This window comes from Paroedura picta, chromosome 1, assembly GCF_049243985.1.
Source record: "Paroedura picta isolate Pp20150507F chromosome 1, Ppicta_v3.0, whole genome shotgun sequence".
In the NCBI taxonomy this organism is placed as follows: domain Eukaryota; kingdom Metazoa; phylum Chordata; class Lepidosauria; order Squamata; family Gekkonidae; genus Paroedura; species Paroedura picta.
In genome coordinates, this window is record NC_135369.1 from 36,858,282 (window position 1) to 36,873,639 (window position 15,358).

General features: G+C 43.2%; 1 protein-coding gene across 10 annotated transcripts in view; it reads left to right on the top strand.

Moving 5' to 3' along the window:
• CCDC88A (coiled-coil and HOOK domain protein 88A) overlaps positions 1–15,358 on the top strand; it is a 128,603-nt gene that overhangs the window by 61,452 nt on the left and 51,793 nt on the right. For all 10 annotated transcript variants that reach the window (XM_077333752.1, XM_077333779.1, XM_077333761.1 and 7 more), the window contains exons 15-17: positions 6,635–6,772; positions 7,381–8,451; positions 9,430–9,557. In XM_077333752.1, coding sequence (XP_077189867.1) covers positions 6,635–6,772; positions 7,381–8,451; positions 9,430–9,557 — 1,337 coding nt within the window. The remainder of the gene's footprint in view (positions 1–6,634; positions 6,773–7,380; positions 8,452–9,429; positions 9,558–15,358) is intronic.

Here is a 15,358-nt window from a genome sequence, read left to right on the forward strand (position 1 = left end):
TGCAGCTAGGTAACCAGCCAAAGTTGGTGAAAGGCACTCCTAGCCAATGCTGCTATCTCCTTGTCCAGCAGTACTGCTAAGCTACAAACCTGCTCCTTTGGAGGAGTGTGGCACCATTGAGGACATCTCAATACAAAGGGACATCTCAGTTCCTGGTTTATAGCCTATACTGTTTATAGTATGTCTTTCTTTTACTGCATTGGTTTCTACTTTTGGAATTTTAGGGCTGGAGCGCATTATTTGACATTGAGCCTGATACTCGTTTCCATATTGTTTCTAGTTTTTGTAATCCTAGTCCAATTATAGTGTTGGATGTTTTGTACAGTTTGATTGTGGTGTTTTGCACCATATCATCCACCTTGAGTCTCAATAAGAAAGGTGGGTTATAAATATAGTAAATAAATATCATGTGTCTTTTAGCCATTTAATCACCAAGGAAATTGGCAAGAATTCACATAGTATATGGACGGGATAAGAAAACCCACCCACTTGACTGTTATAGCCTATGCTACATGGTAGTTCCCATGTAGCAGTGAGAAAACCGTGGCCCCTATGTTGTTGTTGTTAGGTGCGAAGTCGTGTCCGATCCATGATCCTCCAGGCCTTCCTGTCCTCTACCATTCCCTGGAGACCCCTATACTGTAATGTTAATAACCGTTATTTGGAAATATAAAAGGTCATCATAGAAAAATTAAAATTCTTGTAGGTTCAAGTCTTCTGTAGAAATCCTAAATTATTTCCAGGAAATGTAGGGTCATAGAAAGTGTTTGGGTGTTCTCCCTCTGAGACAGAAAACATCTTGGTGGGTGATTTCCATCATTCACTCAGGGATGCAGGAATGACTTTTTTCTCCTTTCTGTTTCTGCTTTGGGAATCACCTGTTCTTTAGTTCTTTTTCCTGCCTCACCAGGCTGTTCTGTGTTCACTCCAACCTTTATCTATTTCTTAATAACTTCCTTTAACTCTTAAGACTTAAAATCTTATCTACTCTACATCTGATTTCCTCTTACTTTCCATCAACTTTTATTCTGTTAGCTCCTTGCCTCAGGGAAGAAGCAAACAAAGACCAGTGAGCTTGAGAACAGCCATGGTGGCCATTTCTTTTTAATGGGCTTACATAACATGTCAATTTCAGCCACTCAAGCTATGGAACAGTCTCTATCTCAGAGGTGGAGCAAGGGAAACCTTCATTCAGGCAGACAAGGAGCCTAGCAGGTTTGTCCTATCCCAGTCAGCCAAGTTGCCCTGCTGGGAAGCTCAAAAGTATGTGAAAAACCACTACTTGCAGAACACAGCTGTTGTTGTTGTTGTTGTTGTTATGTGCGAAGTCGTGTCCGACCCATCGCGACCCCATGGACAATGATCCTCCAGGCCTTCCTGTCCTCTACCATTCCCCGGAGTGCATTTAAGTTTGCACCTACTGCTTCAGTGACTCCATCCATCCACCTCATTCTCTGTCGTCCCCTTCTTCTTTTGCCCTCGATCTCTCCCAGCATTAGGCTCTTCTCCAGGGAGTCCTTCCTTCTCATGAGGTGGCCAAAATATTTGAGTTTCATCTTCAGGATCTGGCCTTCTAAAGAGCAGTCAGGGCTGATCTCCTCTAGGACTGACTGGTTTGTTCGCCTTGCAGTCCAAGGGACTCGCAAGAGTCTTCTCCAGCTCCAGAGTTCAAAAGCCTCAATTCTTTGACGCTCGGCCTTCCTTATGGTCCAACTTTCGCAGCCATACATTGCAACTGGGAAGACCATAGCCTTGACTAAACGCACTTTTGTTGGCAGGGTGATGTCTCTGCTTTTTAGGATGCTGTCTAGATTTGCCATAGCTTTCCTCCCCAGGAGCAAGCGTCTTTTAATTTCTTTGCTACAGTCCCCATCTGCAGTGATCTTGGAGCCCAGGAAAATAAAATCTGTCACTATCTCCATTTCTTCCCCTTCTATTTGCCAGGAATTGAGAGGGCCGGATGCCATGATCTTTGTTTTCTTGATGTTGAGTTTCAAGCCAACTTTGGCACTCTCCTCCTTCACCTGCATCAACAGGCTCTTTAGTTCCTCTTCACTTTCTGCCATTAGAGTGGTATCATCTGCATATCTGAGGTTGTTGATATTTCTCCCTGCAATCTTGATCCCAATTTGTGACTCCTCTAATCCCGCATTTCTCATGATGTGCTCTGCATACAAGTTAAATAGGCAAGGCGACAGTATACAGCCTTGCCGAACTCCTTTCTCAATTTTGAACCAGTCAGTGATTCCATGTTCAGTTCTCACTGTTGCTTCTTGACCTGCATATAAATTTCTCAAGAGACAAATAAGATGCTCTGGTATTCCCATCTCTTTAAGAACTTGCCACAATTTGTTGTGCTCCACACAATCAAAGGCTTTAGCATAGTCAATGAAGCAGAAGTAGACGTTCTTCTGGTACTCCCTAGCTTTCTCCATGATCCAGCGTATGTTGGCAATTTGATCTCTAGTTCCTCTGCCTCTTCGAAATCCTGCCTGTACTTCTGGAAGTTCTCGGTCCACATATTGCTGGAGCCTAGCTTGTAGGATTTTGAGCATAACTTTGCTAGCATGAGAAATTAGTGCGATGGTGCGGTAGTTTGAACATTCTTTGGCATTGCCCTTCTTTGGGATTGGAATGTAAACTGACCTTTTCCAATCCTGTGGCCATTGTTGAGTTTTCCAAATTTGCTGGCATATTGAGTGTAGCACTTTTACTGCATCGTCCTTTAAGATTTTGAATAGTTCAACTGGAATGCTGTCACTACCACTAGCTTTATTGTTGCTCAGACTTCCTAAGGCCCATTTGACTTCACATTCCAGGATGTCTGGCTCCAGGTCAGTAACTACCCCATTGTGGTCATCAGGGATGTTAAGCTCGCTCTTGTATAGTTCTTCTGTATAATTTTGCCACCTTTGTTTGATCTCTTCTGCTTCTGTGAGGTCCCTACCATTTTGGTCCCTTATCATACCCATCTTTGCATGAAACGTTCCCTTCATATCTCCAATTTTCTTGAAAAGATCTCTGGTCCTCCCCATTCTATTGTTTTCTTCTGTTTGTTTGCACTGTTCATTTAAGAAGGCATTCTTATCTCTTCTAGCTTTTCTCTGGAATTCTGCATTCAATTGGGTGTATCTTTCTCTTTCTCCCTTGCCTTTCACTTCCCTTCTCTCCTTAGCTATTTGTAAAGCTTCCTCAGACAGCCATTTTGATTTCTTGCATTTCTTTTTCTTTGGGATGGTTTTAGTTGCTACCTCTTGTACAATGTTGCGAACCTCCGTCCATAGTTCTTCAGGCACTCTGTCTATCAGATCTAATTCCTTAAATCTATTTGTCACCTCCACTGTGTATTCGTCAGGGATATGATTTAGTTCATACCTGAGTGGCCTAGTGCAGTGGTCCCCAACCTTTCTGAGGTTGGGGACCGGCAGGGCATTGGGGCGCGGCCCGCGGCCCGCGCGGGCCACGCCCACGCATCGGCCGCGCCCGCGGGCCGGGCCCGCGCATCGGGCCGCACCCGCGGGCCGCACCCCCGCATCGGGCCGCGCCCATGAGCCGCGCCCGCACAACGGGCCGCACCCGCGGGCCGCGCCCCTGCATCGGGCCGCGCCCGCGAGCCGCGCCTGCATGGGCACGGCCCGGCCCCGATTCCCTCTCCCCGCCCTCCCGCAGTAAGAAGCTTCCTGGCCGCAACCTTGCGGCCTGGGAAGTTTTTTACTGCGGGGGGGAGGGGCCGGGAGAGGGAGCCGCGGCCCGGCGCCATGGCCTTCGCGGCCCAGCACCGGGCCGCAGCCCGCAGGTTGGGGACCACTGGCCTAGTGCTTTTCCCTACTTTCTTCAATTTAAGCCTAAATTTTGCAACAAGAAGCTCATGATCTGAACCACAATCAGCTCCTGGTCTTGTTTTTATTGACTGGATAGAACTTTTCCATCTTTGGCTGCAGAGCACATAGTCAATCTGATTTCTGTGTTGACCGTCTGGTGATGTCCATGTGTAGAGTCGTCTCTTGGGTTGCTGGAAAAGAGTGTTTGCTATGACCATTGTATTCTCTTGACAAAATTCTACCAGCCTGTGCCCTGCTTCATTTTGTACTCCAAGGCCAAACTTGCCTGTTATCCCGATTATCTTTTGGCTTCCTACTTTAGCATTCCAATCCCCCATGATGATAAGCACATCATTTTTGGGCGTTGCTTCTAGAAGGTGTTGTAGGGCTTCATAGAACTGATCAACTTCATCCTCTTCAGCAGCAGTGGTTGGGGCGTAGACCTGGATCACTGTGATGTTGAATGGTTTGCCTTGGATTCGAACTGAGATCATTCTGTCATTTTGGGGATTGTATCCCAAGACTGCTTTTCCTACTCTCTTATTGATTATGAATGCTACTCCATTTCTTCTGCGAGATTCTTGTCCACAGTAGTATACCTGATGGTCATCTGAATTAAATTCACCCATTCCTGTCCATTTTAGTTCACTGATTCCTAAAATGTCGATGTTCAGTCTTCTCATTTCTTGTTTAACCACGTCCAGCTTGCCTTGATTCATGGATCTGACGTTCCAGGTTCCTATGGAATAAAAATCTTTACAGCATCGGACTGTCTTTTCGCCACCAGTTACTTCCACAACTGAGCGTCCTTTCGGCTTTGGCCCAGCCGCTTCATTCATTCTGGCGCTACTCGTACTAGCCGTCTGCTCATCCCCAGTAGCATATTGGACACCTTCCGACCTGAGGGGCTCATCTTCCAGCGTCATATCGTTATGCCTATTGGAACTGTCCATAGAGTTTTCATGGCAAAGATACTGGAGTGGTTTGCCATTGCCTTCTCCAGTGGATCACCTTTTGTCAGAGCTCTCAGCTATGACCTGTCCGTCTTGGGTGGCCCTGCACGGCATAGCTCATAGCTTCACTGAACTACGCAAGCCCCCTTGCCACAACAAGGCAGCGATCCTTGAAGGGGGAACACAGCTGTACAGGCAGCCTATTCTGAGAACAAAATGGGGCTGATGCATGGGCAATGTTCCTGAATCCAGGCCCTTTAATTTCCCTCCCGAGTTCTTTTCAATAATTAGGTGGACTATGAGGGAAGAGATTGAGAATTTCTACAATTAAGAAAGCCTTAGATCAGTAAGGATTTACCTCTCCCCCTCCCCTCCAGGCATGAAAGCTGATATGATCCACTAAAGGGACCCAATCCTTCTTCAGAGAGTCAAATAGATGACAGGGAGGAGGAAGAATTCCTCTGTGATGAGGAAGAAGATATTGAGGTCCCTGAACAGTTTGTCAGACTTCTTTAAATTACAAGACTTTGTATCTGCTATCTAAGATACTGGCAGCACTAGACTTACAGGAGATTTGGGGAGTGGGGGGGGGGGATCAAGCATCTGCAGCTCCAGAATTAAAGCACAGGTCTAGAAAAAATAAATAATTCTTCCCTGGAATTAGAAGATGAAGCTTGGATGTTAGGAGAGCTTTGAAGTCATTCATATGTAGTACTGAATAGATCAGGAAAAACAAATGTTCTGTTCATTTCTAGCTCCCCACCAAACATGGAGAATAAAACATCGAAATCAGCTATTTGCAGGTTTTTCAAGGTTCACATAATCAAAGCATATGAACTGAGCCTCCGGGGAGGGCGGTATATAAGTATGATAAATAAATAAATAAATAAATAAATAAACTCCACAAGTTGAATGTGCAACATAGAATTACAACTCATTCAGTGAGGAGTTTGGCAACCAGCACAGTTTTTGCTAGACAAGCTACAGTAGAAGAAATATGCATTGCAGTGACATAGTTTTCCATCTTCTCTACATTCATAAAGCTACCGCAGCCTTCAGCAGAAAAATATGTCAGCATATATTGGACACAGAAGATGATGTTCTATCCAGAAAGTGAGGACACTGATATGAGAAGTCCCCCAAGATGTCCTCTGCCTCAGTGGGAGAATGGATCATTGGTTGATTACCACTAAACATCCTTTTCCTCTGAGGTAAGGAGGACATCTTGTCCCTCCAAGATCATCATAAATGATGACTAGTCAGTCATCAACCAATTATCGGCAACATTTCTTTCTGTCTTAATTGTTCTACACATAACTGTTTCTTACCTGTGTTAAAGTTACCTCTTTTATCCAATGATAAGAGTATAGAGTAGCTTTTGGAGTTGCCAGATCTGAAGAGACAGAAAAGAGAAAAATACTGTTCCTGCCTCCCTGAATGGATGGTGGGAATCCCCTATCGAGATGTTCTCCTTTCCTCAGACCCTTCATGGTAAGCAATCAATGGTCTGATTTCCTACATAATCATAGAGTTAGAAGGTACCTCCAAGGTCATCTAGTCCAACCCCTTGCACAATGCAGGAACTCACAGCTACCTGCCTACACACAGTGACCCCAGTTTCATGCCCAAGTGATCCCCCTCCACCAAAAATCTGCAGAATCTAGCCTGGCCTGGAGGAAATTCACCTACCATCCCATAGTGGCGATCAGCAATTCCCTGGGTATGTAAGGAAGGCCACAGGAGACAAACACTGGCATATAATACAACATAAGAAATAGTAAGTTTATAAAATCGTTTTTAGAAGATGAATTGTGTACAGTTAAATGTAAACTTTAATTTCAAGTCTTTGTTTCTCTCTAGCTGGAAGGACTTGAAAATGAACTTAGTGAAGAGAAGCAAAGTCTTCAGAACAGTCAGAATCTAAGCAAAGATCTAATGAAAGAGAAAGCACAGCTTGAAAAGACAATTGAAACTCTACGAGAAAACTCAGAGAGACAGGCAAGTTACATAACAAAGCCTTTTTACTATGTCATCCTTGACAATGATTAAATGGCCTAGGTTTGCATTTCTAAATGGAGCTACATTTGTTTGGAGTATATGTGTAATTTTAAAACATGGCAATAATGGGAAATTTTTCATGTTTCAGTTTTCACATGAATGCACTTTTGTAAGTTACGAGCAGAACAGGGAAGCTGTATGCAGTTGTTTTTTCATACTTCCTTTAGGCACACAGATCTATCTTTCTCTACAACTTGCTGGAGAGAAGCAAATAATTCTGGGTGAAGAATAAAAGGCTTACTCTTTTGTGCAGAAGGAAACATCTGTCTAGAAATGTCATCAGATTTCCCTGGCTTTCATCCCTGACTATGTAACACCTTATTTCTCATACAACCTTGGCTGCTCAAAGCATCTGTCTGCTTCTTTTAAAATACAGATATTCCTCATCTTGGATATGAGCAGTCTAATAATCAACTCTTAAAAGTTTAGCTTTCCAACCTCAACCTTTTCTCCGTTTGAAAAGACTTTGGTTATAATATTATTTTTATTATTCAATATTGTAACCTGATACTGATTCAGACTTTTAATTTCTCATTTCCATTAATTAGATTAAAACGTTGGAACAAGAGAATGAGCATTTGAATCAAACAGTGGCGTCCCTCAGACAGCGCTCTCAAATTGGTGCTGAAGCAAGAGTCAAAGATATTGAAAAGGAAAATAAAATTCTCCATGAATCTATCAAAGAGACAAGTAGTAAATTGAATAAGTTAGAATTTGAAAAGAAACAAATTAAAAAAGAATTGGAACACTATAAAGAGAAGGGAGAAAGGGCAGATGAGCTGGAGAAAGAAGTTCAACATCTTGAAAAAGAAAATGAATTATTACAGAAAAAAGTCACTAACTTAAAGATCACTTGTGAAAAAATAGATACCTTAGAACAAGAAAATTCCAGTTTAGATATGGAAAATAGAAAGCTGAAAAAGACTTTAGATAGCCTGAAAAATCTCAGTTTTCAGCTAGAGTCTTTAGAGAAGGAAAATACACAACTTGATGAAGAGAATTTAGAACTCAGGAGAACAGTTGAATCTCTGAAGAGTATAAACATCAAGATGGCTCAGTTACAATTAGAAAACAAAGAATTGGAAAGTGAGAAACAGCAGCTTCAGAAGAGCCTAGAACTTATGAAAACATCTTGTAAGAAGACTGAACGTTTAGAAGTCAGTTACCAAGGTTTGGATACAGAAAACCAAAGGCTGCAAAAAGCCCTTGAAAATAGCAACAAAAAGATCCAGCATTTAGAATGTGAACTACAAGAACTAGAGACAGAAAATCAAGCCCTACAAAAAAATTTAGAAGAACTCAAAATTTCTAGTAAACGCTTGGAACAATTGGAGAAAGAAAATAAACTTTTGGAGCAAGAAACTTCTCAGCTGGAGAAAGATAAAAAGCAACTGGAGAAAGAGAATAAGAGACTGCGACAACAAGCAGACATTAAAGACAGCACATTAGAAGAAAACAATGCAAAAATCTGTAACCTGGAAAAAGAGAACAAGTCACTCATTAAGGAAATTGGTGCATGTAAAGAAGCTTCCCTTCGGCTAAAAGAACTTGAAAAAGAGAATAAAGAACTTGTAAAGAGAGCCACCATTGACAAGAAAACACTTGTTACATTGCGAGAGGTAGTATTGCTTGGTATAATATCAGTATGAAGGACATTGAAGTCATAGTGGACAGATAAAATAGCTGTCAATTTTATATAATAATTTAATTCATTAGTATACTCAAATTAAGAGCCTCTTGTGGTGCAGAGTGGTAAGGCAGCATATATGCAGTCTGAAAGCTCTGCCCATGAGGCTGGGAGTTCGATCCCAGCAGCCAGCTCAAGGTTGACTCAGCCTTCCATCCTTCCAAGGTCGGTAAAATGAGTACCCAGCTTGCTGGGGGGTAAATGATAATGACTGGGGAAGGCACTGGCAAACCACCCCGTATTGAGTCTGCCATGAAAACGCTAGAGAGCGCCACCCCAAGGGTCAGACATGACCCAGTGCTTGCACAGGGGATACCTTTACCTTTATACTCAAATTAGTAATATATCTAATAGGTGACTATTGGTAATACTGTTTCTGAATTCTAAAGGCTTGTGAATTCAATGGGCTTACATTACAGTGCAAGGAACATAAAATTAATTCCCTCTACTCTCTCACTTCCCTTCTAACACTGGAAGCTGCCTGTGGGTAGAGATGGGAATAAATCGCGGTTTATGGAAAGCCATGAACTAAAGTAGTTTGTTCAGTTTGTGGCCCTCAGTCACTTTCAATGGAGTTTGCAGAAGGCCCAAAAAACAGCTGAGTTCTGCAGGGCTTTCCGTCTTCTCAGTTTTAAAGGGACAATTTGAAAGAACAATTACTGCTTGTATTGCATATATGCATGCTTATTTTTGATTCTGTAAACTGTTTTTGCAGGTTTATGTGTTCCAGAACCTTCAGTATCAGACAGGATTTGTACCATAAGAAACAAAGCCTCTCTCAAATTTCTTTCTACCTTTCTTTAAAACTATTGGCAGCCTCCATCCATAGTCCCTACAAACTGATGTTGCCTTTTAATTGCAAATGTTCACTTCCTGTTAAAATAATATATTTCTTTACTTTTGGGGAAAGGATTTGGTGAATGAAAAGCTGAAGACGCAGCAGATGAATAATGATTTAGAGAAGCTTACACATGAACTTGAAAAGATTGGTTTGAATAAAGAACGCCTCTTGCATGATGAGCAGAGTAGTGATGACAGGTGAGAATGCTAGGTTGTGAAATTATGACTTTTCTGAAGCAGCTGTTTTTCATAAGATTTGTTGCTGAATGAGAAATTTATGCAAAATATACTTCCCGGTTCTACTTCTGGCTTTGTCTAAGAGTTAGTACATCATTAAAAATGTGAACTTCCTCTTACAGTATTTGTAGAGAAATCATGAGGGAGGGACATTGTCTCCAGTATCATGACGTACACTGTCTTCAGTGTGGTTAGGGTTAGGGTTGAGAGCGGTAGACTCTAATCTTGAGAACCGGATTTGATTCCCTCTTCCTCTGCATTCAGCCAACTGCATGGGTTTCTCCTTGGGCTCATCACAGATCTCTTGGAGATGTTCTTTTAGAGCAGTTCTCTTAGAGCTTTCTCAGCCCACCTACCTCACAAGGTGTCTGTTGCGGGGAGAGGAAGGGAAAGGTATTTGTAAGTTACTTTGGTACTCCTTCGGGTAGTGAAAAGTGGGATATAAAAAACCAACTCTTCTTAAGAGCTCACTGCCACACCTTTTGGCAAATAAATCTACCCAATTAGTTATCCCAATAGCAAGCAGCCAGTAACACGTTATTCTGAATACCTTTGCTTGAAAGTAGGCACATAGCTTGCTGCTCAAACAGTGTATATCTCACTGCATCATTACCGCTCTTTCTGCTTTTTATTTATTTTAATTTTTTCATTTAAACCTTGCCCTTCCCCAGAGGCTCTTTGTTCTTCAAATGGCAGAGAACAATACAGGAGTAAAGGAAGGACTGCATATACAAATCAAATGATAACAAATACTATTATGTTATTAAGGGTGATACAAAAGGTATGATCTAGTAGGCATCACAGAAACTTGGTGGAATGATTCTCATGACAGGAATGTAATGGTGGATGGATATGAACTGTTCAGAAAAAACAGAATAGATCGAAGAGGTGGAGGAGTGGCACTGTATGTGAGGAAAGGGCTTACCTGTCAGGAAATTCTAGTGAAGGAGAGCATATCTGCAGTGGAAAGCACCTGAGTGAAAATAAGCGAGGGGAAAACAAACAGTGTGGTGGTTGGTGTCTGCTACCGACCGCCTGACCAACGAGAGGATGTGGATGCTGCACTTTGTGAGCAGCTTGAGAAAATATCCAAACGGCAGGACCTTGTCATCATGGGTGACTTCAATTTCCCAGATGTGTGCTGGGAAACTAACTCTGCGAAGCGTCCTAAGTCATGCAAGTTTCTGACCTGCCTGGCTGACAATTTCATTTATCAAATGGTAGATGAACCCACAAGAGGTTCAGCCATACTGGACTTAATACTGACCAACAGGCAAGAGTTGGTGGATGAGGTGAAGGAGGTGGGGACCCTAGGGGGAAGTGACCATATCCTCATAGAATTCCTTTTGAGATGGGGAGCCAAGGAAGCTTGTAGCCAGACGCGGATGTTGGATTTTCGTAGGGCAAACTTTAATAAACTCAGAGACATGATGAGTGTCATACCATGGACGAGAATGCTGGAAGGGAAGGGAGCATGTGAAGGGTGGGCGCTACTCAAACAAGAGCTATTGCATGCTCAATCAATGACTATTCCAGAAAGACGAAAACACTGCAGGAGCTCTAAGAAGCCTATTTGGATGAACAGAGAACTTCAAGAGGAATTAAGAAAGAAAAGGAAAATGTTCAGGAAATGGAGGGAAGGACAGAGCTCTAAAGAAGAGTACCTACAGGTTACTAGGCACTGTAGATCAATCATCAGAAAGGCCAAAGCTGAGAGTGAGCTAAGATTGGCCAGGGAAGCCCATTGTAACAAGAAAAGATTTTTCAGTTATGTGAGGAGCAAACGTAAAGTCAAGGAGGCAATAGGCCCACTGTTGGGTGCAGATGGACAAACGCTAACGAAAGATGCAGAGAAAGCAGAAAGGCTTAGTGCCTATTTTACATCAGTTTTTTCCCACAGGTCAAAGTGTTTAGGCACATCTAGAGATGGCTGTAGCCAAAGGATAGTGTCTGGGTGGCAGGTTAACATGGATAGAGAGGTTGTCGAGAGGCATTTAGCTGCACTGGATGCAAATCCCCTGGTCCAGATGAAATGCACCCGAGAGTACTCAAAGAACTTTCCAGAGAACTTGCACAGCCCTTGTCCATCATCTTCGGAACCTCTTTAAGGACTGGAGATGTCCCGGAGGACTGGAAAAGAGCAAACATTATTCCGATCTTCAAAAAAGGGAGGAAGGATGACCCAGGAAACTACAGACCAGTGAGTCTGACCTCTGTTGTGGGGAAGATAATGGAGCAGATATTAAAGGGAGCGATCTGCAAACATCTGGAGGACAATTTGGTGATCCAAGGAAGTCAGCATGGATTTGTCTCCAACAGGTCCTGCCAGACCAACCTAGTTTCCTTTTTTGACCAAGTAACAGGTTTGCTGGATCGGGGAAATTCGGTTGATGTCATTTACTTGGATTTTAGTAAAGCTTTTGATAAGGTTCCCCATGATGTTCTGATGGATAAGTTGAAGGACTGCAATCTGGATTTTCAGATAGTTAGGTGAATAGGGAATTGGTTAGAGAACCGCACTCAAAGAGTTGTTGTCAATGGTGTTTCATCAGACTGGAGAGAGGTGAGTAGCGGGGTACCTCAGGGCTCAGTGCTCGGCCCGGTACTTTTTAACATATTTATTAATGATCTAGATGAGGGGGTGGAGGGACTACTCATCAAGTTTGCAGATGACACCAAATTGGGAGGACTGGCAAATACTCCGGAAGATAGAGACTGAGTTCAACGAGATCTGAACACAATGGAAAAACGGGCAAATGAGAACAAGATGCAATTTAATAAAGATAAGTGTAAAGTTCTGCATCTGGGTCAGAAAAATGAAAAGCATGCCTACTGGATGGGGGATACGCTTCTAGGTAGCACTGTGTGTGAACGAGACCTTGGGGTACTTGTGGATTGTAAACTAAACATGAGCAGGCAGTGTGATGCAGCGGTAAAAAAGGCAAATGCCATTTTGGGCTGTATCAACAGAGGCATCACATCAAAATCACAAGATGTCATAGTCCCATTGTATACGGCACTGGTCAGACCACACCTGGAGTACTGTGTGCAGTTCTGGAGGCCTCACTTCAAGAAGGGCGTAGATAAAATTGAAAGGGTACAGAGGAGAGCGACGAAGATGATCTGGGGCCAAGGGACCAAGCCCTATGAAGATAGGTTGAGGGACTTGGGAATGTTCAGCCTGGAGAAAAGGAGGTTGAGAGGGGACATGATAGCCCTCTTTAAGTATTTGAAAGGTTGTCACTTGGAGGAGGGCAGGATGCTGTTTCTGCTGGCTGCACAGGAGAGGACACGCAGTAATGGGTTTAAACTTCAAGTACAACGATATAGGCTAGATATCAGGAAAAAGTTTTTCACAGTCAGAGTAGTTCAGCAGTGGAATAGGCTGCCTAAGGAGGTGGTGAGCTCCCCCTCACTGGAAGTCTTCAAGCAAAGGTTGGATACGCACTTTTCTTGGATGCTTTAGGATGCTTAGGGCTAATCCTGCGTTGAGCAGGGGGTTGGACTAGATGGCCTGTATGGCCCCTTCCAACTCTATGATTCTATGATTCAAAGAAAGGAGTTCGGCAAGGCTGTATACTGTCGCCTTGCCTATTTAACTTGTATGCGGAGCACATCATGAGAAAGGCGGGATTAGAGGAGTCACAAATTGGGATCAAGATTGCAGGGAGAAATATCAACAACCTCAGATATGCAGATGATACCACTCTAATGGCAGAAAGTGAAGAGGAATTAAAGAGCCTGTTGATGCGGGTGAAGGAGGAGAGTGCAAAAGTTGGCTTGAAACTCAACATCAAGAAAACAAAGATCATGGCATCCGGCCCTCTGAATTCCTGGCAAATAGATGGGAAAGAAATGGAGATAGTGACAGATTTTATTTTCCTGGGCTCCAAGATAACTGCAGATGGGGACTGCAGCAAAGAAATTAAAAGACACTTGTTCCTGGGGAGGAAAGCTATGGCAAATCTAGACGGCATCCTAAAAAGCAGAGACATCACCCTGCCAACAAAAGTGTGTTTAGTCAAGGCTATGGTCTTCCCAGTTGCAATGTATGGTAGCGAAAGGTGGACCATAAGGAAGGCCGAACGTCAAAGAATTGAGGCTTTTGAACTCTGGTGCTGGAGAAGACTCTTGCGAGTCTCTTGGACTGCAAGGCGAACAAACCGGTCAGTCCTAGAGGAGATCAGCCCTGATTGCTCCTAAGAAGGCCAGATCCTGAATATGAAACTCAAATACTTTGGCCACCTCATGAGAAGGAAGGACTCCCTGGAGAAGAGCCTAATGCTGGGAGCGATCGAGGGCAAAAGAAGAAGGAGACGACAGAGAATGAGGTGGCTGGATGGAGTCACTGAAGCAGTCGGTGCAAACTTAAATGGACTCCGGGGAATGGTAGAGGACAGGAAGGCCTGGAGGATCATTGTCCATGGGGTCGCGATGGGTCGGACACGACTTCGCACCTAACAACAACAACAATAGTGAACTTTCAGGGGCACATCTTGGTGTTAAAATCATAAAGGAATTTTCAGCTAAGAAAAATGAAGATACCCCTGAAGGAAAACATTTTACATAGATGCCAGATTACACATATTGTATGTATTTCTGTAAGAGCCTTTTGTGGTGCAGGGTGGTAAGGTAGCCAACATGCTGTCTGAAGCTCTGACCATGAGGCTGGGAGTTCGATCCCAGCAGCCAGCTCAAGGTTGACTCAGCCTTCCATCCTTCCGAGGTCTGTAAAATGAGTACCCGGCTTGCTGGGGGGGGGGGGTAAAATGGTAATGACTGGGGAAGGCACTAGCAAACCACCCCGTATTGAGTCTGCCAAGAAAATGCTAGAGGGTGTCACCCCAAGGGTCAGATGACTCGGTGCTTGCACAGGGGATATCTTTACCTTTATGCATTTCTGTGATTCATAAACACAAACAGATATGCAGCATAGTCCAGTCTATGTTCTCCTTACCTATGTATGATTGTTTTAGCTAAGCACTTCTTGTTTAGACTACACATTTGGATATGTATCCCAAAATACTTCCTTGGTATTTTGGGGGATCCAGGTAGTAGTTGAGAATACTTGGTATCGTTTCCTGAAAATTTTCAAAAATATTGGAAATATCTAAAAAATTTCAGGGCTGGCATTTTAAGGCCTTTTTTCTTCAATTTTACAAGTTTTTCAGGCATAGAAGAAGCAAGGCAGCTTTCCCTGGTGATACGATCAGATGTTAGAGGACCATTTATGTGTAGAAAATACAGTACAAAAATATTGTCCTTGCCACTCAATAAAGAAGAATCTCACAGATATATTGGGGCAAGAGATGCTAGGAAGTAAACAATTATCTCAATTTCAGACAAGCATGAACACAAACACATCACCCAAAAGCACCTAAAATGAAGCTCATGCATGCTCTAGTGCTGTTTCTGCTTTCTTTTTTACAGGGTTGGGGTGGGGAGAACAGGAATGCCAGTGTTGTAGAGCTGGCTTCTGCTGAGATGCTCTGGTTTGATGTTGGTTTTGTTGGATTTGGGGGAGGGGGAGTGGACAGTGGTTGTTCTTGTATGTGTGGCTTTTGGCTTCTTTGATTTTTTTTCCATATGGGAAAATAGAGACAAGTAGAATGGGTGGGACACCTTGTTCAGGGGCTCATTGAACTTGTACCCCTTGGTTCAGTTTGCTTGAAATTGGCAAGCTCTGCCAGTTTTTTCTTGGTCTCTTATCGGTTTGTAAAGATCTGGTTTCCTTTGTTTCCATTTTTAGCCTCTCCCTTATC